The following is a 21035-nucleotide window of genomic DNA, read 5'->3' as shown; positions in this document are numbered from 1 at the left end:
CCTGCTTTTCTTGTTCAAAAGGTTCACTTTTTTCTTGAGTATATAAAGGAGGGTGTGCCATCAGCTAAAAGAATCAGCCAGCATTAGGCTTTTTCCCTAAGACTAATTTCATATTAATGCTACTCCATGGATTCCATCAGGATTGCTTCTGCTGTATGAGACAGGAAAACAGGAATATTTCTCCTTCCATTATACATACTGGTAATATACACAGAAGAATAAGTCTAATGTTCTAATGAATATTAATTCTATAAGAATCCAGAAATTAGATAGGAAATATATAATACAGAAATTTAGAAACATTGGCATAGTCTGGTGAAAATATGAAAATTGCATATTTTACTTAATATGCAATTTGCCAGCACTAAAATACAAACATGTTGTGAGATAGTCTCCCACAATATAGCTGTAATAGCAGAAGAATAAAAAATTACTTGTGTGCTCGTAGACTTACAGGATCTCAGAGATTCTCTTCAGGGTGAACTCAATGACCACTAAAACATCCTTAGTTTGTCTTAATACGGTAAGAGAAATTGTGAATTATGTGTTCTTAAATAGCAGTTCTTAAACCCTTGAACACAGAATAAAGTTTAACCTCGACAGAACATACACTGGAATGAGGGGCAAGGAACACCTGAACTTGGCAAGCCAGTTTAGCTTCATATACCCTCATGTCCGTATGAATATGTACTAGCAAGCTGACTTGTGGCAGTAACTCTCTACACTCTGAATACATAACCTCATTTTTTTATAATTGCATTGAAATACAATTTTATTCTAAGTTGCAGGCGATGCTCCGCTGGGAATTTTTTGTTTCTGGGAATGGTAGAGAGAGGGTAGAGTCACAAACCTTACACGTGTGCCATACAGTGAAGTGCATGTTTGAGAGCTAGTCGAGCCCTGACTGGTGCGCTTTCCATCTGCAATGCTATTATTTGTAGGCTACTGTATTTTGAACTGCCTACACTGTTCTCAGCATGAACTACTGAAAGACAATACTGTAGTGTACAAAGTCCTGCTCATGCCTAAGTTATCCACAACAAATTAATGAGAACCTGGTGCTGATTATGTTCAGGCCGTCCTGAGGCAACCACTTAGTGGGCTTAAGGGTTTACTTTTAAAATGCATATTACTGGCTGAGACAACAGATTTGGACCCATGTTTAATTGATGGTGAGACATATTCTAAGTAGTTTAATGCCTCTACCTCAGCATCTAAGGTTTGCTACACAAAAACAATGGGGAAAAAAAACATGTATTTTTAAATAGCTTAGGTCCTAGAACATTTTAAAAGATGTTGAGAATGAGTAAAGATTCTGCTTAGTATGAGGGGACAGTTAAAAGACAGCAGAAAGCCACATTTTTTGTTCTTTGTTCTAGGCTTGTCTTACCTCTACTTTTCATAGAATCATAGAATCATTTTTAGGTTGGGAAGAACCCTTAAGTTCATCAAACCTAAAAATTAACCTAACACTACCAAGTCCACCACTAAACCATGTCCATAAGTGCCATGGCCTCCAAGTCCATGATGTTCAAGGAGTCTTGTATTTGCTTTACCTAGAGGTCATTTATCTAAAGCAAAAATAGTTTGCAGTGTCTGATGAGAATAGTCAGAGCATAACAAGGTGCTGAGCAACGGCTGCACCCGTCACTCCGGGAGCTCCACAGTGTCATCACTGCAGTTTTGGACATGCATGGCTTCTCAGGAATTCCCTGGTGTCTGACCACATAAGCATATGCTAATACTACAGTGGAGGAGATGCTGTGTGACTGACCAGCCAGTCTCGCTTGCCCTACAACTACATACCAAAGACCCATATAATTAAACCCTAACCAGCACCCACTTTAGAGAGGTAAGTGGACAGGCATAGGAGATCTCACAGTGATGCTAAGGAGATACAGTGTTCTAACAGGGTAACTAGATATGAACTGGGCCCCAAGGCAGCCTGAAAAAACAGACCTCAGCAGCCCCTCACAGTCTGCTTAGGATCTGTCTTGGTCACAAGGGCCCTGACTGAATGGCTCAAGAAACACAGCATGTTCTGTATCACTCTGTATTAGCATATTATCGTCAATAATGCATTTTAATGTACTATGTGGGCAGGAATACTTTTAGACAAGGTTTTACAGATTACATGCTTTGTTCTAGACTGTTCTGGCTCTGTTGTTTTTTTTTTTTAATGACTTTTAATTTTCTTATTTAATGGTTGTGATTCCACCACATCATTTTTACCAGACAGTTGTTAATTTTTTTCCTAGAACACTTGGTATAGTTTATCATGGGAGGATAATATCTGTAACAGACCAACCCAAGCCTCTTCAAGACAGCTGTGGCAAACAGCCTTCTGATTCCATCAGCACTTCCAACTGCTGCTTCTTCACCTTCTTCCTTAGGTGTTCATTGTGGTACAGAACCAGTACTGCCTGTGCCCCACCGAGCTGGCACTTTCCAGTCTGCAGGCCTCTTTGGGTACCTACATGGAAAGAAAGCTTTCAGGTATTTCTCCTAAAAACAAGTGCTTTGATGACATTATCTTACAAGCCCCTTGTGAGTACCTGTTCGACCTGTTGGAGTGGGTCCAGAGGAAGGCCACAAAAATGATGAGAGGAATGGAGTACCTGCCCTGTGAAGATAGGCTGAGAGAACTGGTGTTGTTCAGTCTGGAGAAGAAAAGGCTCCAGGGAAACCTTATTATGGCCTTTTGATACTTAAGGAGGCCTTATGAGAAAGATGGGGACAAACTTTTTTGGTAGGACCTGTTGCGATAAGACAAGAGGTATTGTTTTTAAACTAAAAGGGGGTAGATTTAGACTAGATATGAGTAAGAGATCTTTGGCATAGGTGGTGCCATCAGAGAGGTGGTAGATGCCTCTTCCCTGGAAACATTCAAGATCAGGCTGAACAGGGCTCCGAGCAATCTGATCTTTTTGAAACTGTCCCTGCTCATTGCAGGGGGTCGGACCAGATGGCCTTTAAAAGTCCCTTCCAACCTAAACTATTTTATGAGTCTAAGTAATCTGTCACTCATGAACACTCACTGGATTTGTTTGCAAGAAAGGGAAGACTAATCTTCTATCATTACAGGTTAGTTCACACCTTTGGGTAATAAAAGCTGCGTGAGCAGGAAAAAGGATCAATAAAACCCTAATTCATTTTGCTCTCTAATTTCTGAGAACCATACACTTTCTCCTGTGAGATGCTTAATACTTATTTCTGTCCTGGGAACTGAAGTCTGTTGATCTCATCCTGTGTAGCACTGGTCTGGAAAGTGCTGATATGTTCAGTATGGCCAGTATTAGAAAGAAAAAAGTTTTGTGGCCACTCAACAGGACATATTTCAGATTCCTGAGGGTAAGACTTGGTGTGAAAGAATTAACCTTTCCTTTGTCTTTGAGTATTTAGGCTTTGCTTTCTTCTTTTCTTTATATATCCGCCTCTATGATTTTGAAGAGGCTGTTAAAGGCATTGCTATTTGCAGCCAAGGTATTTTACAATTATATTAGCATGTTCCTCCTCTTTATCAACCTAAATCCTGCATGAAAGAGGCTTTTAAACTGAAGTTGCTTGCATTGCATTCAGAAGGAATCAAGATGGGCTTGCCCTTATCTTGAGTTCCACTTCAGACTCCATCAGGTACTACTACTCCATCTTTGACAGCAGATGGGTTGCAGATGGAGAAAGTGACGGAGAGAGAGAAAGAAAGGCATCCAAACAGGCCCAAGGACACTCGCAGGCTTCAAGATGAATGCCTACAGTGCACACAGTTTTAGAAAGAGGACAGGTACCAATGTAATGTGTTCCCACTGAGTTAAAATACTGTTTACTATGTGATAGACTAGCTCAATTTTTTACATAGTATGCATAGCAGTCCAAGAGTGTTGAATAAACTGTGGAAGGCATACTGTGGATAGTGTACCTGACTGGAAAGGAGTTGAAACAGGGCACTTAGTGGGCTTTGTCTTATCTCAATGTTAAGGTGTAACTAACCCCAGAACGTGCATGAAACCATCTGTGACATCGACACTCAGAAAAGGCACATCATTTAAGATGAAAAACTCCTGCAAGCCCTATGGAAAGATAATTGATATCAATTCTGTTTTTTCTTATCCATCTTGAAGGTGAACAAGCCCTTCCCCTCTTTAGACTAACTAGAAAAGTATTTTTTTTTCATTCCTGAAACGTTTAAGATATCTGAGAACCCTAATGTTATTGCAGTGTTTGATATTCAGATAGCTTTGATGTGCATGCGCAGCTTCTGAAAATTATGAGAAAATACAGAAAGTAATCAGAAAACACCATTTATACACCTGGCAGCCAATGGGAAAGGACACAGGGAGGGCCTGTGGACATCTACAGGGATATTGAGGAAGACAAAGCTTTTTTTCAGCTACAGTGAAGGAAAAGATTAGGTGGGTGTGGATGGGAGAAAGTATGATTGTTTTCTCTACATAACAGGAGGGGTTAGGGAAATTGTTTATTTCTTTGTACCAGTACAGGAAATGTCTTTGCTTATACATGTATCTGTGGCATGGGAAGAGGCAAAGTAGCAGATTTTTTTTTTTTCTTAGGCATAGGAAAAGGGGATTTTCTGTGGAAGGGGATGAAGGGAGGTCTGTCTACACATCTACCAGCTGTTTCAAAAAGGAAAACCTGCGAGGTTTGTATGGACTTCAAAAAAGGTTGAGCATAGGTAAGACAGTTCATTTCAATGCTGTCCCGAGCAGAGCAAATGTTTAGTCATCTATTTTTGGCTGCAGTGACGTTCAAACGGACAAACCAGGAATTCAAAGCATTGTACTCCACTAAGCACGTCTCGCAGTTTGGAAAACAAGGCCAGCACCGCCCCTCGCACTCTCCTTTCCCTCGTTCTAGGCTGAGGCACTTACGCCTCCAGGGCAATTCCAAAAGCTTCTTTTACCTCACTACCATTTTTTTAAGTTTTCATCCCTCTACACATTTCAAGTTATTTAATCTTCCTCCTACGGGGCCACCTTTGTCCTTCCAGTCTGGCAGAGCGAACCCCGCTGCCTGAGGAGCGGGAGAGGAGCTCCTCTCCCCTCCCCACGATTCCCACACACGCCGACTTTCCCGCCGGCATCTCCCCCTTGCCCGTGGCACCCACGGGCCTTGTCGGGGCGGGGGCTGGCCGGGCGGCCTGTGCCTGTCCCTGTCTCTGTCCCTGTGTCTGTCCCTGCCCGGCACAGACATGGCTGTGCCGCCGGGGTGACCAACGGCCGGGCGCGCGCCCGGGCCCAGCGCGGCGGCCGTTGTGCGGGCGCGGGGACGCGCGGCCGGCGCGGCCGTTGTGCGGCGGGGCACGTGCGGGGCCCGGGGGGAGCCGCGGGCCGCGCCGCCTCCGCGGCGGCGGAGCGGTAGGGAACGCGAGGGAGCGGCAGGGAGGGACGGAGGGAGGGGACGCGGGCGGCGGGGCGGGGACTGCCGCTGCTGTACGCTGTTTGTCCCCGCTCCGCCGCGCGAGGAGGAGGGTTCCGTCCGGCCGCCTGCTGCTGCTCCCTCCTCCGTGCGAGGGGACCGGGGCGATCGGGGCGGGGGCGGGGGAGGTGATGAGCTTGGGCCGGGGGCTGCGGCGGCGGCCCGGCTGCTGCTGCTGCGGCTGCGGCGGGAGGCGACGGCGGGCCGTTGGAGGGTCTGTCCGGCGGGCCCGGAGCCAGGGGGATGCAGCGCAGGACGTGTCTGGGCCTGGGTGTAGCTGATCGGAGAAGAGAGGCAGACACCGCCCGGAGAGGCCGAGGAGCAGCGGAGGAGAGCCACCCTGACATGCCTTTTCCTCTCCCTCCTCTCCAGCGGCCATGTTAACCAGAAAACCCTCAGCTAGCGCCGCCGCTGGTGCTGCCTACCCAGCTGGTAAGGACCGAGTGGGCCGCCGCGATAGCCACCGCTGGGCCGGGCTGCGGAGGCCCGGCGGAGGGGGGACGGAGGACGGGGGGCTCGGGCGTCCTGCGGCTGGCGCCGCAGCGGTGCCGTGTGTGCCGAACACTGATCCACCCACCCCCCCCGAGGCAGCCGAGCCCGGGGGGGCTGTCGGGGGCTGCACGTTGGGCTCCGGCGAGCTGCTGTCGTGCGGGGTGGCGAGTTTGTCTCGGGGGAGCAAGTGGTGAGGGGCCGAGAGAAAACACTTGGGGAAACGACCCAGGGAGAACTGGGGGTCGCCGGAGCGGCCGCGTTTGACAAGGGGCAACGGTGTTCGCCTCTGCTTCGCGCTGCAGACTTGTGAACTCCCGGCAGGTCCCCGGCGGCGCCGGGATTTCGCCGGGCCAGACGGCTCGGGGGGGACGGGCAGCCGTCCAGCCTCGAGGCGTGCGCGGAGCAGAGCCAGCTCGTTCTCCCGGTTAGGCGCCTGCCGGTGGCGGGTTAATCTCGGATGAAGGGTTTAGCCGGGCGAGCATGGCCCGCCTGCGCTATTAGCCGGATCGGTGCGTGTGTGCGCCGCGGCGGTGATTAGCTTTTAATGGCTTCTGCCCAAAGCAAGACGGGCGGCGGTGCCGGCCGAGCGCCGGGGCCGCCGCCGCCCCGACGAGGCCCGAGGGGCCGCCGCTGCCCTCCGCGCTTACCCCTCTGCTCTCCGCAGGCAGGGCAGGGGACAGCGGCCGCCCGCTGCAGTCTTCCCCAGGCACTGGAGCCGGGGTCTCCCGGGCAGGAGCTGGGACTGGCCCGCCATCGCCCCTCGCATTGCCGCCGCTCAGGGCCAGCAACGCCTCCCACACGGTGAGCCGGGGTACAGGGCGGGGGGTGGATGGGGTGCGGGGAACGGGCGTCTGACCCCGGGGTTTCGCCGCGCCGTCGCCGCTCGCCGCGTGTGCCCCGTGGAGGGACCGAGTGCTCACGGGCACCCAGAGCCTCATGGTGCTGAAGCAAAGCGCGTTGAATTTCTGCAGGCTTGGATGAAATGTGCGTGTTTGCTGTGAGGCTGGGACCCTGTCATTGCACACGCTGCTTTCTCTTGCCCCAGCTCCCCTTTCAGTCTGATTTTATGTCTCATTTTCAGTGACAAATTCGATCTTTCACACTCTCATAGACGAGCTGTTCTGGTAAATGCATTTTTTGGGATGACATTGTTTTGGCAATGAGGTTAGTCACTGTGATTAAAGGGTTGCATGAACTGTGGTGAAAAATGAAGAGTGCTTTCTCCTTTATATGTCTGATTAGCTCAGGCCGATCAGTCTCTTCCCTAGAAATAGCTATCACTGTGCTCAGGGACAATGATTGGATGAATCTACCTTTATTGCTGCAGTAGTTTACCTATAAAGAAATAACCGCTGATGGCATGAAAAGGATGTTATTTTCTGGTTCTGTGATATCTCACATTGTCTCCTACTTCTAGTTAATCTACTAGGAATGAAACTTCCCAAGTATGACACTATATATGGATAAGAGAAGATATCTCTGTCCTGAAGTCATGACAGAGTAGAGAGAGGGGTCTCTGTGCTGTCATGTTAACACTAAATATCTGAAATTTTTATTGCATACATTTCCTTTTAGATTGTGAAACATTTCATACTGACCCTGAAAGGCATTGATGGCATACTTTTCATGGAATAAATGAGTTCTTCGTGGAAGCTCACATACTATCTTTGTAAACATATGGCAGAGCTTTAAATGGTAATGTGACTATGGGCTCGTGGAAGGTAAAACTGTGCATTTAGATATTAATGTTTCAGTGACTTTCCATGTAGCTTCTGGGGTAAAAGCATCTTATTCAAGTCCATTTATAGAAAGATTTGGCTTAAATTAAAAAAATCAGTATATGTTGGATATTCTCAAAAGGAATGATGAGTATTCTGCAAATTCAAGGTGGAGCTGCATGCTTGAAATCAACATCATTGTATATTTATGTAGCTAGGGCGTATGTCTGAATTGTTCATTACTATGAAAGACCAGTTTTTTCATATTCGTATGCCAGTTAAGTGCTGCTTGATTTTAGAGTTGGGGCAACAGCTTAGGGTTTTTTTAATAAAATTATAGAAGAGGGAATATAGTACAAACAGCCTGGACCCCAGTCATGGAAGTGCATTTACAGTAGGGCCCACAAATATCAGGGGCCCACATGTAGCAGAGCCCAGAATTAATTTAGAATTTGTGAAAGTGTGGTGGTTTAGCTATTTATCTGTGACTACTTACTAATTTTGGAAGTATAGAATTTTGATATTTTTATACATAGATTTTTGTGTATGTGTATTATATGGTGTCTGTGCATAAATAGATACATATGTAAAAATGAAGTCCTTATGAAAGCATTCAGGGGGTGTTCAAGTGTTATATTTCTGTCTCTCAAGTATTTTTATAAGTACATTATTTTGTATGGATGGATATGTTTATATATAGCATATGTATGTATGTGTGTAAATAGAGATGAAATAATTATGGAAGCACACAGGGATGATCAAGCATTATATGACTGTGCTTCATGTCCCTCTAGATTCTGACTATTCCAAACTCTGCCTTGCTTTTGTGATACAGGGCCTACTCTACAGTATTATTTAGCCTTGGGTGCTATTATGGAAACACTTCAGACTGCCTTTCTGAATTTCATTGTGATTATTTTGTGGTTGGCTAACATAACTTTTTGCGGTAAGGATCAGATATGACATCGGAATGCTGGATTTTGCCCTAAAAAAAAAGGGCAGTATCTGTTATGTGATCTTACTGTAAACTCAGTCCTACTGACCTCAGCTGACACTGACAGATTGAAACCATTGGCTTTACATCCCACCACTTCATTCAGACCTAGCTGAAACGAAACATTTCAGTTTTCTTAAATGATTTTCCTTCTTTGTGTTCATTTGCTTCTTGTCTTTTCATCTCCATTGTATCTATGTGACTTCTCTAATAGCTAAAAATTGAGTATTTGTGTTCAAACTTCCAGAAGGTACAGCGTGCTTAAATGGGTGAACTTGTTGATGTTTGGGTATAAGTGTGTGCATTGTGTGTATACTAGTTGTGAAGAGAAACTGAGATTGAGCTTTGTTTAAGCTGAAAAGTTTTTCTTTTAATTCATACAGAGAAGAAATCTACTACCTATCATATTCCTTGCAGTAGAGAGTTGTGTCATCTAGCCTCTAGTGAAACTGTGGTCTCCTAGTTTCAAGTGAAATGTGATTGTTTGGTAGATTATAGTACCATGAGTGGAAGGGGGGAAATATGCTGTTTTACACAGGCTTCATAAAACCGGACAGAGGTTTTGGCTGCAGTCTCTCCGAGCACAGCACCCTTTGTGTGTTGTACCAGGGAAAGGTTTTGCTTATTTTTTTTTTTAAGTCTGGCTTCATCCTAGGCTTATTTGTGTCTACTTCCATCCCTGACTATCTTTTTTGCCTTATGGTCGAAACCAAGAACTTATTTCCAACATGTCATCCTCTTCATTTTCCTCTCCAAAGTCATTGCTTTCTCTTTTGAGGGCTTAAGTTCTTGCCTTGAAGATTGGAACCTTTTCCTGTTCATTCTCTCCTGTTTCACTGTGGTGTTCTTACATCCACTTGACATGCAGCAGTAGAGATTATATTGCTTGCCTGCTGCTCTGTTTGTGTAAATCCCCACCCGTCTGTGAGTCCTTCTTCCAGACTTGTCTCTGTCTTCTGCCTACCTCCATCTCTGTTCTTTCTTACTTGGCATGTATCCCTGCATTCTGCACTCTAGCTGTTTCTTTTGCAGTAAAGCAGTATTAATGTTTTTATCCTCTTCTCTAGTACTGTAGCAACAACGCATTTACAGTGCATGATTCAGTTCCCTCCCTCTTCAAGCCTTTTCTAAGATTTCTGTATGGCAAGCCTATTTTCTTTTGCCACCACAGTTGAATGCTCTTTCATGTACTTTTGCATCAGTCATTCAGTATTAATCTTAATGTTTTTAAATTTAATTTTTTAAAATTAATTTACATTATAATGGAACAGATTTCTGAACGCTGTTAATATGAGGATCTGGTATGTCACATGCTGCAAATTTTTATTGTGGGCATCTGCTTTAAAGGAGGTAAAACCAAAAAAAATACCTTCCTGTTGTGGTGTTTTCATGTATTAACTTGCAACAGAAATGCTGTCACGTTAAGTGAAATAACTATGCAGTCATGACCTGGATTTCACTACACTATATCTAAGTTTTCTTCAGATATTTCTCCTTCTATATATAAAACTTGAATTTAGAGGGAAAATGAAGCTATCTTAACTTTTAAGGGTGAGGAGGGGTGGGCAGGGAGTCTCTGAAATTTGGGCTATAACAATTGGTAACTGTGCTTGCGGGGACTGCAGTACATCTAGGCACATCTCATATTTGTATACTTCAGCTTATTTGTGTTGTCTGTCCTTTTGGGTTTCATCATGTGTAATAAGTGCAGGGTGTCCCAGAAATGTTCAAACTCACTGTACCCTTGGAGTCCTAACAGGATGAAAAAAAATTAAGAGTTGGTATCATTCTTCGACCATAGTTCTGTCTGTGAACATATGTGCTGTCTAAAGTTTACTTTTCAAAAAAATGAGCTTATATTGACCAGATACAACAACAACAAAAAATCCAAGTGGTGTGTTTTTTCTACAGCTGTTGTTGAGCCACGAGCTCAACAGGGGCTTAATCTTTTTTGGTGTATAAGATTCATACTCCTAATACAACCATTATGATAATCCGGCATTATTATGGTACTAATTAGCAAGTATTTTTAGTTCTGAACAGAGGAATGCTGCTGATTTAGTTTATCAAGGAAAAAGAAGGCCTTTTGTACATTTCAGGCTGTAATCAACAAAATAGGCAGTGAAGCATGCTATACCTGATACCATATGCCTCTAGTGTGTGTTAGACACAGTAGGGCTGAAATTGGCACACCCAGAAATGCTGTAAAGAGAGGGGTATAGAGTGTAACAATTATTCTTTAATTAAGTTACTGCTTTAGAACACTCTTTCTCCCTTGTCCTCATCTATGCGAAATAATAGCAGATAATAACATTCCTGTGCAGTATTTCAACAGGCCATCATGATTGCTTTATTATTAAGATTTATTTTACTTTAGATTCTGATTGACAGCAAAATCTTTTTTTCTGTGGTTTTGCTCAAAATAAAAAGGTAATATATAGCTGAATCATGGTCCTACCTTGGATGGTTTTATAGGGTGCTAATAGTCACAGCAAGTGACTGTTACAAAGCTGGAATGTGATACAATTACATAATATCTTGATGCTTTTAAAATTGAGAAGAGGTATATGCTCCAGTGGTGTTCAGTCCTGTAGTTATAGTCTTGTAGAAGGTCTTGAAACAGACCAATGCATTGGCTGAGTGTTACTGCAAAGGAATTGTCAATGGGTTTGCCTTCTTGTTAGCAAAGTGGACTCATCTTTATGCTACTTCTGTGTTGTTACAGGTCCGTAGTCTAAGTATAGTAAGTTACTGTTCTGTCTCTAAACCCATTTGTGCAGACAAAGCAAAAAAACCAAACCCCAAGTACTCCCACCCCCCAAATAAAAATTTTGGGGTTTATTTATTTATTTATTTATTGATTGATTGATTGATTATAGTTTAGGGTGTATTTTTGCTTTGTTTTGTTTTGCTTTGCTTGATGTATCTATTTCAAAGAGTAAGTGAATGTTTTCGGCATAGTCATCAACTTCCATAAACTGAACAAACCAAAGTTAAAGTAAAATCGTAACATCAATGTTGAAATTATGAAAAACTATTGAGAGGGGAAAAAAACATTCCATTGTAACACTTGCTGTTATGTAACTGATGTTGCCAGAAGATTCAGGAAGATGAGTTCTTTGAGTTCAAACTTACCTGTTATTTCAATATGTTTTATAGACAAATGTGTACATCAGTTTTTGAAGATGTGTGCTACAAAAACATGTAAATCTTAGAAAGTGTGGATGGGTTTGACAACAGGCAATACAGTATATAAGTAAGCTTCGTAAGTGCTCACAGGTGGTCAGCTGTGTAGGTTGTTGGTTCTGCAGAAGCAAAATGGAAATGTGTTGTAGACCTCTCGGCCTTATGGTTTTAGTTGAAAAGCTTCTTTGTATTGAGAACAGTTTGGTACTGGACTAAGAAGACTATAATCCTTTGTAGCTTCCCAAGCCCATTAGTTGTAGTTCAGGAACTTACAGTGTCACTGCTGAAGCCTATGGACCTTGTAAGTAGTGCAAGCCTGAACTTGACAGCAATCTCAGACACTCAGTAGCCAGAAGTAGATAGGCAGAGCAAAGGGGTGGTGCAAGTCCAACCCTCATCCAGCTTGGAAATAGAAGATGTAGTGATTCTTGTGCAGGCAGTACTCTGAGATGAGGAAAGTCCATTTTTCATATTGACTTTGTAGTTGTGATATGTCTCATAGCTCTGAAACTCCTGTCGGGCTTTTTGAAAGAAGAGCTCTCTTCTTCTCCACAGCTTTTGGAATAGAGTCTGTGCTAATGTGGTGTCTTTCCTTCCACGAAGAAAACCAGCGCTACTGTCTGCATCTGCATTTGCATTCCCAAGTAGCAGCTGACTGAAACTGGCAAAACCAGTCACTTGGGATTTGGATTGAAGTTGGGATAATGCTGATGATTTCATTCTGCTGCTTAAAGAAGAGCCAACTTGTCAGCAACAAAAGAAACCATGAGACTGCCTGAAGGTGCAGGAAGCAGAGCTACGTGGTTTACACTTTAGAATGTGTTTGCAAACACACTTTTAGAAAAAAGAACTCTTTGGTCCCTTTTGAGAGGGAATAAATATTTGGGCTTTTCCCAAGCCTTGAAGAAGTTCTCAATGCATATATTGACATAAACAGTGCTTAGGAAGGGTAGAAGATAGTTAACTCCGAAAACAGGTGACTTGAGAGAAAAAAAAATTAATTCAAGGTGTGAGCTGTGGCAATGAGTACTTGGATTAAGAAATGCTTAAAGATGGTTTTCTCTGCTATACTCTTTCTACTCATTGTCTACGTTAGTGTTGTCTACTCCCAGTTTGTGCAGATATGTTCTGCTTTGTTGTTCAACTAGTGCTGCAGAAGACATGTTTGTACCTGGAATTTCCTAGCTTGAGTCCTTGTATGGTTACTCTGCTGCTTCATTGTGCCTTTCTTACACAGTTCTGCAATGCTGCATGTGCTGAACCTCTGAGATCTTACTAAACTAGATCTGGTTCTGAGATGGGTGATTTAGCAGCTCTTGCGGCTGATTTTTTTTTCTTTGCAGTAACTGCTGTTCATATAGAGGATCAGGGCAACCTTCAGGAAACTGCTACTACAGTGCACCTCAGACTTGACCTGAAGGAATTGCCTGTAGGCTTGATAAGCTGATTAAGTCTTCCTGATGATTTAATTTCTGGTGCTTTTGAGACATCAAACTAGGAAAGGAATTCTTGTTGATTTCCTGTATGTCTTCATCCTACTTAAATGTTACAAACATCTTTGCTCTGAATTATGATTGTGTGGTAATGCTTTCTGTGAGATTGATTAAATTCGATAGTGTGTGCCTAAATTTCTCTGCAAACAAACATACACAGTCAAACTGCAGTGGTGAACTAAAATGAACCAGTTATTCAACGTGAGTCAAAATGGAATCAGAAGAGCAGTGAACAAGACAGAAGCAATCTCTGAGAACACGTGCTCTTCTATTATGTGTTTCAGAGCCGCAGATTTCAAAATATTGTCCAAAGGTGAAACCTGTGTCCAGCTGGCAAGTCTTTGGGAACAAGTTACTGAATTTGCAAAAACAGACTTCTGCCATATCAAACTGATACCTTAACAGAAGCACAAAGTATGCTCGAGTCTGTGTTGTGTGGCTGCGTTTTCTCATTAGGAAGCACTTCTGCTGTTGCAGCACAGATTTCATTGCCTTATATTACAGCACACAGCTGTCATTTTCTGATTTCATTTCAGCAATCTTAAGTGAATGGGGAATGTGTTATCCTTAGATGCCTACTAAAAATAAGGTTTGGATGAAAAGTGCTCTCAGTCCTGGCTTGATATCTGTCTGACATATCAGTGAACTTTTCACTAGTAATTTGGCATAAATATTAAGACCGGTGAATCAGCTTGAGAGACAGCAGGGGAATTCTTCCCACATTTGTATAAGACCAGACATAAGACAAATTAATTTTCCTCTACTTCAGAGCAAGTGAGGAACTCTAAGGACAGATATTTTAATGGCACCTATATGCTTGTAAATTTCTTGTTTCTCCTTAAAAATAACAGGTTTAGTGCAGTAGTTGTTTGCTGGAAAATGCTCAGTGCAGCTATTTAGTCTCTTGTGAACACTGTCAAGAACAAATGTAATTTCTAAAATCAACTATTGCTTTTTTTCCATTCCTTTAAAATAAGGTTACTTGTATGTTCCTTAAGGCAAAGATTTCCTTTCTACTCAAATGTGCATCAGGCCTCAAATCTCATCTTAGTTAAAAGTTATTGTAAGACTGGTGTGGAAAAGTGCTAAAAGCTGTGCTTATTCTTCATTGATAGGAATGTTTTGCTGAATTGTGACTGTCTCAATTGCAAGCAGTAAATGAACTGAAGTTCATCTCTTGAACTTCAGAAATGTTCTTTTTCTCTTTGTGCATGTCACAGCACATTCCTTATTGCTTAAAAATATATCTGGAACTTTTGATATATAGCAAATTTAGGGACAAGTTAAAATCTTGATTTCTGAAAATAGGTGACTGGGAGAGCCTTAGCCATGTAAGTTCTAGCTGGCATTATATATTGATCTCCAGGGTAAAACTGATACTGTTTTCTACAAAGTCTGATGTCCCTCAAGCATGCATCTTGATGTTATAGGACTGCTGCCTTGAAAATTCCTTGGAGAAATTCTTAGCTTATAACAGTAGCACATTTGTGATTGCCTTGTTGGAAACATTTTGGAGAGTCATGAAAATAGCATTTGAGAAACAAGGATCGGGAAATTTAATAGCATCCAGCAGTATCACAGTATATGTGCTGTATTTCTTAGATTGTCTGCAAACAACTGACTTCTAAGAAAATACTTCAAAATAACTTCTGAGGTTATTTAGGCAGAATGGTGAGTTGCAGAATGAATGTTGAAGCAGAGAGTTCATGTCTTTCTTGTTAACTGGGTATGTATTTATTTTTGATTCTAGGTTGGAGGCAGTAAGCACACAATGAATGAGCACCTCCATGTTGGTAGCCATGGACAAATCCAGGTTCAGCAGCTCTTTGAAGATAATAGTAACAAGAGGACAGTTCTGACAACACAGCCAAATGGACTTACAACACTAGGCAAATCTGGATTGCCAGTGGTTCAGGACAGACAGTCAGAGAGTACTCACAGACGACAAGGAAGCTCCAGCTCTTTAAAATCTACAGATGGAACAGGCAAGGTGAAAGCCTCTGTTATCACACCAGAGCAGGCCATGAAGCAATACATGCAAAAATTAACAGCTTTTGAACATCATGAGATTTTTAGCTACCCTGAAATATACTTCTTGGGTCCAAATGCAAAGAAACGGCAAGGTGTGATTGGTGGTTCAAACAATTGCGGCTATGATGATGACCAAGGGTCTTACATACAAGTACCCCATGATCATATTGCATACAGGTATGAAGTCCTGAAAGTTATAGGGAAAGGAAGCTTTGGGCAGGTGGTGAAGGCCTACGATCACAAGATGCATCAGCATGTGGCACTAAAAATGGTGAGAAATGAAAAACGTTTCCACCGCCAAGCTGCAGAAGAAATTAAGATCCTGGAACATCTCCGGAAACAAGATAAGGATAACAACATGAATGTTATTCACATGTTGGAAAACTTCACATTCCGCAGCCATATCTGCATGACATTTGAGTTGCTGAGCATGAACCTTTATGAATTAATAAAGAAAAACAAGTTTCAGGGCTTTAGCCTGCCTTTGGTTCGCAAGTTTGCCCACTCAATTTTACAGTGCTTGGATGCTTTGCACAAAAACAGAATCATTCACTGTGACCTTAAACCTGAGAACATTCTGTTGAAGCAACAAGGTAGAAGTGGTATTAAAGTGATTGATTTTGGCTCAAGTTGTTACGACCATCAGCGTGTCTACACTTACATTCAGTCACGGTTTTATCGTGCACCTGAAGTCATCCTTGGTGCTCGTTATGGGATGCCCATAGATATGTGGAGCTTGGGCTGTATCCTAGCAGAGCTTCTGACTGGTTATCCACTTCTACCTGGAGAAGATGAAGGAGACCAGCTGGCTTGTATGATTGAACTATTGGGCATGCCTTCTCCAAAACTCTTAGATGCATCCAAGCGAGCCAAAAACTTTGTGAGCTCTAAGGGTTATCCCCGCTATTGCAGCATCACAACCTTGTCTGATGGCTCTGTAATACTTAATGGTGGACGCTCTCGGAGGGGAAAACTGCGTGGCCCACCAGAGAGCAGAGAATGGGGTAACGCATTAAAGGGATGTGATGATCCCCTCTTCCTTGACTTCTTAAAACAGTGTTTAGAATGGGATCCTGCTATCCGTATGACACCCAGCCAGGCTTTGCGGCATCCCTGGCTAAGGAGACGGTTGCCAAAACCTCCAGCTGGGGAAAAGGCCTCAGCAAAGAGAATTACAGAGAGCACTGGTGCTATAACATCAATTTCCAAGTTACCTCCGACTTCAAGCTCAGCTTCAAAACTGAGGACTAATTTGGCACAGATGACAGATGCCAATGGGAATATTCAGCAAAGAACAGTGTTGCCAAAACTCGTTAGCTGAGTTTGAAAACCCAATGCTGTTAATATGAGAAATACAATGTGGCTGAGCCTTATTTGTATGAAAAATTAGCTCAGATATACATTTTTATTTGCTCAATAAATCTATTCATTTGTATCTTTCAGCACTCATTTTAAATGTAAGAAATGTTGATTTGTTTTTATAAAAACACGGGGACAATGCTTTAAGTTTTTATACTTATTTTTTAAAATGTTTGTCTTCTACAGTACAATTAGCCTTACTGTAACTAGTGTGACACAGTAATAAACATCAGTGGCAGGCCACTGGTTACAACATGACTGTCATGCATTGCAGCGTGGTATCAAAGGTATTAACCTTTCTCTTCCATGACTCATACTAGTTTTCACCTGGGGCAAATTTGGAAGACCACTTTTTGGATTTTATGGGTTTGGTCTTGATTCTGTGAACACTTACACCTATGACTGGCTGGACTCCAGGGAGAACACTCAAAGAATACAGTTAAGCACTTGTAAACTTGTCATTTGAAGTGGAGCATGTTACACTGCCATTTTCTGTGTGGTAGCCCAGAGAAAGTAGTGGGATCACTAATGATATGATCACCTCCTATGGAATGCTTTCTCTATTCAAAAGTAATGAGCTTTGATTAAAACAAACATTTAAATATATTGCAAAAAATAAGAATGTCAGGGCTAAAATGACTGTCTTAATTTGCATGCCATGTGGTACAGTGAGAGGAATGGGCAATCTTGGAAAGCATGAAGATGGCAGTGTGTCTGTTCCTCTGAATTTGAAAGTGACAGATGAGTTGGTAAAGCAAAATGTTCTGGACTTCATTTCAGGTCTATAACATTGAGCATTCACACTGAGGTTCTCATTTTTTTTTTCTTTCTTCTCTTCTGTTTTTTTCTAATGTGCAGCTTGGTCTCCCAGAATCACATAGACAGAAGTACTCATTCTGTCAGTTTTATACTGTAACTTCCAGACTGTTATACTACATGTATTGCAAGATTGCTTTTACTTCTTCTGACGGTGTTTGTGTGACTGTGAATTCTCTAGTACATTTACACTTCAGATCAAATCTACATGTAGGGACAAACAGAATGTTACAACATTGCTTCCTGTAGAGGAGTACTTCACCTTGGACAGCTTAACGGTAGTGGGAAACATCCTCAGTGGATAGCTTTTCAGAGACACCATCCTAGATAATTTCTAATAAGGGACAATTATCAAAGGAAAGTTAAATGCTTGGAATTTCATTTAATCTTTGGCATCTGTAGCTGAAAATTAACTTTGAAAGAACAGTTAGAGATATGTGTAGATTTGTTCGTGTGTGTGTGTACTAATGCTTGTTTTTTCTTTCTTTTAACTGCATTCATGGAAGAAAAATGGTCTTTACTGAGGAATAGTACCTAGACCTAGGAAAGAAGTATTCACACGTTGTGGCATGTTTTCAACAGGAACAGTCTGAAATCTGAGATCAATATTTTAATACGTACAATGGCTGTGGACTACATTGGATGTATAAAACATATGAAAAGGGAATTTTAAACAAAGTAGAACATAATCTAGAAGGGTTTATGGATGTTAAAACAGGACATACTAGAATGGATTGCATTAAACGTCAGTAACTTTGCTTATAACCAACATCTATATGCACATATTTTACTGAGTTACTTGTACAAATTATGAAAAATACTTAAAGCATGGTCCCCTGAGAGGCCAAGAAAGTTTCCGGTTAAGTTCTCCTTCATGTTCATTAATTTACCACTTACAGCTTAATTTTTGTTTGTTTGTTGATTTGTTTTATTTGTAATTTAATGTAAGACTGGGGGAGGGATATAAGGACAAAATGACAGAATTCTCAGGAAACATATCGCTGACCTTCTTGCCAAAAAGTCAACACCTAAAGAAGCTCCAAAAATAATTTCTGAGTAGAGGATGGTATTTGTTGATTGATAACTGTAAAAATTAGACCGTCAATCAACCGTTTTTCTTACTTTTTTAAATAGAAAGATAATTTCCTGCCTCTAGTCAAATTAAATTATTTAGTGTTAAATGTTCACAACTTTATACAATGTGTGTAAGTGCAATATGTAAACATGTATGAAATCATGTTAAAAATGAAATATAATAATACAGCTAAGAGAAGTGGATTTTAGCATATGAATACCCAGTAAATTATGGTCAGTAAATTCTGAGTCTGGAAAAGAGATATATTAATTCTCATGTAAAATTAACTGACTCTCTTGACTGTGGGAATACAATATTGTGTATTTTTCTACAGGAACAGGGAATCTTTACTTTCTCCACCACCTACTTGGCTTTACTACTCCTTTCTACCTTAACTCTTCCTGCAAAAGTTAGGAAATAGGGATGCTGATGTTGAGTGAAAGAAGAATCACCTTCCTTAATATATTTTAAAGGAGATATTGATACATGTTCCTGCCTTTCATGTCAACTTAAGGTAAAAATATAATATTCATGGATCATTAATGGGCTACAACCACTAAATTTTCATGTAATCTGTTCTTAATGCCAATAATGCATTTATGATCCACGTTGGTCATAAATGCTACCGGAAACTTAAAGGCCAAAATATAGTATGCAGAGCTATTTTTTTAACCCAGATACAGTGGAACTTCCTCTATGCTAAAGGAGCAGCTACATCATGGTTTTTATGTGATGCAGCTGCTTTTTATTGTAGCTTATTTATACCCCTAAAAACAGAGGGGGGAGGACATTGCCTCTTGCTTTGATGTGATTTTATTCTAAGGGCTCTGATAATTAGGCTGATAGAAGTTGGCTTGGAAACAGTGCTTAGTCTCACATGTTACCATTGTCTGGGGATGTCTGAGCTATTTTCAGATTTAGTAATAGCACAGTGTTGTCTTTGGTTGCAGTCTCACTTGGCTCAGTTTCTTGCACCACTGGTTCATTACCACTTAAGTGTGTTGGAACAAGAGAGTGATGCAAGATATGTAGATTAAGGATAGAGGATGGATTGTGCCCTTGGTGTTAACAATGTGCCTTTTGTTACAAATGCCGTGTTGTAGGGCATGCGTCTTGGCCTCTTTAACCCTTGGAATACTGGTTAGTAGGGATGAAAACTATTTTTAAGTGCTATACCTGTCTTAAAACATCCTGTAGATGATCCAGGCCTTAATAGAAACAATAAGGCAATCACACTGCTAGGGTGAAGAGGAAACTGTTCTTGTAGTATGTCTCATTAAGGGGTTAAAGATGGCCCTTCCTCATTGGTTGTATTTTAACATCAAATTAATTTTTTTGAAATAAGTTTTTGTTATAGTGACACTAGACAGAAGTCAACTGTATTTGTAAAAATTTACCTCAAACTCTTTAGTTTTATAGTGTGATTTAATCCCAGGGCATTTGGTATGAACCAAAGTGCATTCCTTTTATATGTGCCTGGCTCTTATAAAGGTGGCCAGGGATTTTTACAATTTGGGTGCAAGGCACTTAAGCCACTTTTAACTTGGTGGGTGGTTTGGAGTTATAAATGACTTCATGGGAACGTTGAGAACACTTAAGACATAAGTAGCATCGGGCAATATTAGAATCTTTAGGAAAGGGTGTGCATTATTTAATGCTCTCCATTTGTTAGTATTTTTTTCTCATCAGTAATATTTGGGATAAGTACAAAAAGAACTCTTTTTCCAGTCAGCAAAGATTAGAATATTGCCCAGTATAATGCTATGGTAGCATTTAAATAAAATAACATTTGTGAATTATTGTTTCTAGGGGCTTGTACATCTCTGCTACAAATTGTAATTACTTAGTTCAACTGCTACAACTACGTCTAAGCTTGGGTTTTTATTGGGCAACGACTTAGACACGTGACTGTAATATGCTGCAACTGTGTGTACTGAAAACATGTGAAAAATGATTGAATGTGGACTGTGTATATATTTATGTATAATTTTCTGTGAGATGCTGCTGTTGCCACTTAACATTAAAGATGTTGTAGTGGGTTTTAATCCTAGTGGCCAGTTTTATGATACTGTATGTATTGTACAGCTGATGACAGGAGTTGAGACTGTTCTAGTGAATATTTGTTACATTTTACTGTTGTGGCCAGAGATCATTTCAGAATAAAATTTTATGTCCTACTTTACTTCTCTCCACTGTACTTTCATTTTTTTTCTGGTCATAAAGAGAGCCCTTGGAGTGCTGACATTTCTTAAATGTGGAAAGGCCTTCTCCTAGCCCGCTGCAGTCAGTGGCAGCAGTGCCTTTGCCCCCCAGCATGCTTACTTGTATCTGTATATAGTAATTACCCATTGCTGGAGGGTGACTTTTCTGGTGCTTTATGTGTCTTGACAGCCTTGAATATTGCCCAAAGGTTGCTTTTGCCCTGAGGTTTCTAAAGT

General features: G+C 41.6%; 1 protein-coding gene and 1 long non-coding RNA gene across 5 annotated transcripts; one reads left to right on the top strand and one right to left on the bottom strand.

Annotated features, from left to right (window-relative positions):
* Positions 1-316: 316 nt before the first annotated feature.
* LOC135414693 (uncharacterized) lies at positions 317-4555 on the bottom strand. Its single transcript, XR_010430783.1, has 2 exons — positions 2556-4555; positions 317-2473 (listed from the first exon to the last, which is right to left on the bottom strand). It is a non-coding gene; the product is annotated as an uncharacterized LOC135414693 (long non-coding RNA).
* Positions 4556-5318: 763 nt separating this feature from the next.
* On the top strand, positions 5319-20779 carry DYRK2 (dual specificity tyrosine phosphorylation regulated kinase 2). Of its 4 annotated transcripts, none has more exons than XM_064655728.1 (4): positions 5319-5372; positions 5806-5865; positions 6590-6726; positions 15067-20779. In XM_064655728.1, exons 2-4 carry the CDS (start codon positions 5811-5813, stop codon positions 16666-16668), a joined length of 1794 nt encoding a protein of 597 aa, XP_064511798.1. In that variant the 5' UTR covers positions 5319-5372; positions 5806-5810; the 3' UTR covers positions 16669-20779. The 4 variants fall into 4 exon arrangements, with proteins under 4 accessions (XP_064511798.1, XP_064511797.1, XP_064511800.1 ...); XM_064655727.1 differs by having other exon boundaries at positions 5352-5372; positions 5711-5865; XM_064655729.1 differs by lacking the exons at positions 5319-5372; positions 5806-5865 and adding an exon at positions 7501-7620 and having other exon boundaries at positions 6641-6726.
* The last annotated feature ends 256 nt before the right edge of the window (positions 20780-21035 follow it).

The sequence above is a fragment of the Pseudopipra pipra genome, chromosome 5, assembly GCF_036250125.1.
Source record: "Pseudopipra pipra isolate bDixPip1 chromosome 5, bDixPip1.hap1, whole genome shotgun sequence".
NCBI lineage: Eukaryota > Metazoa > Chordata > Aves > Passeriformes > Pipridae > Pseudopipra > Pseudopipra pipra.
This window is presented reverse-complemented; position numbering and strand designations above follow the sequence as displayed.

Coding starts and splice junctions, on each gene's coding strand:
- DYRK2 (XM_064655728.1), top strand. CDS start 5,811: ATGTTAACCAGAAAACCCTCAGCTAGCGCCGCCGCTGGTGCTGCCTAC. Junction 5,866..6,589: donor TGGTGCTGCCTACCCAGCTG/GTAAGGACCGAG, acceptor TGCTCTCCGCAG/GCAGGGCAGGGGACAGCGGC. Junction 6,727..15,066: donor CCAGCAACGCCTCCCACACG/GTGAGCCGGGGT, acceptor TTTTGATTCTAG/GTTGGAGGCAGTAAGCACAC.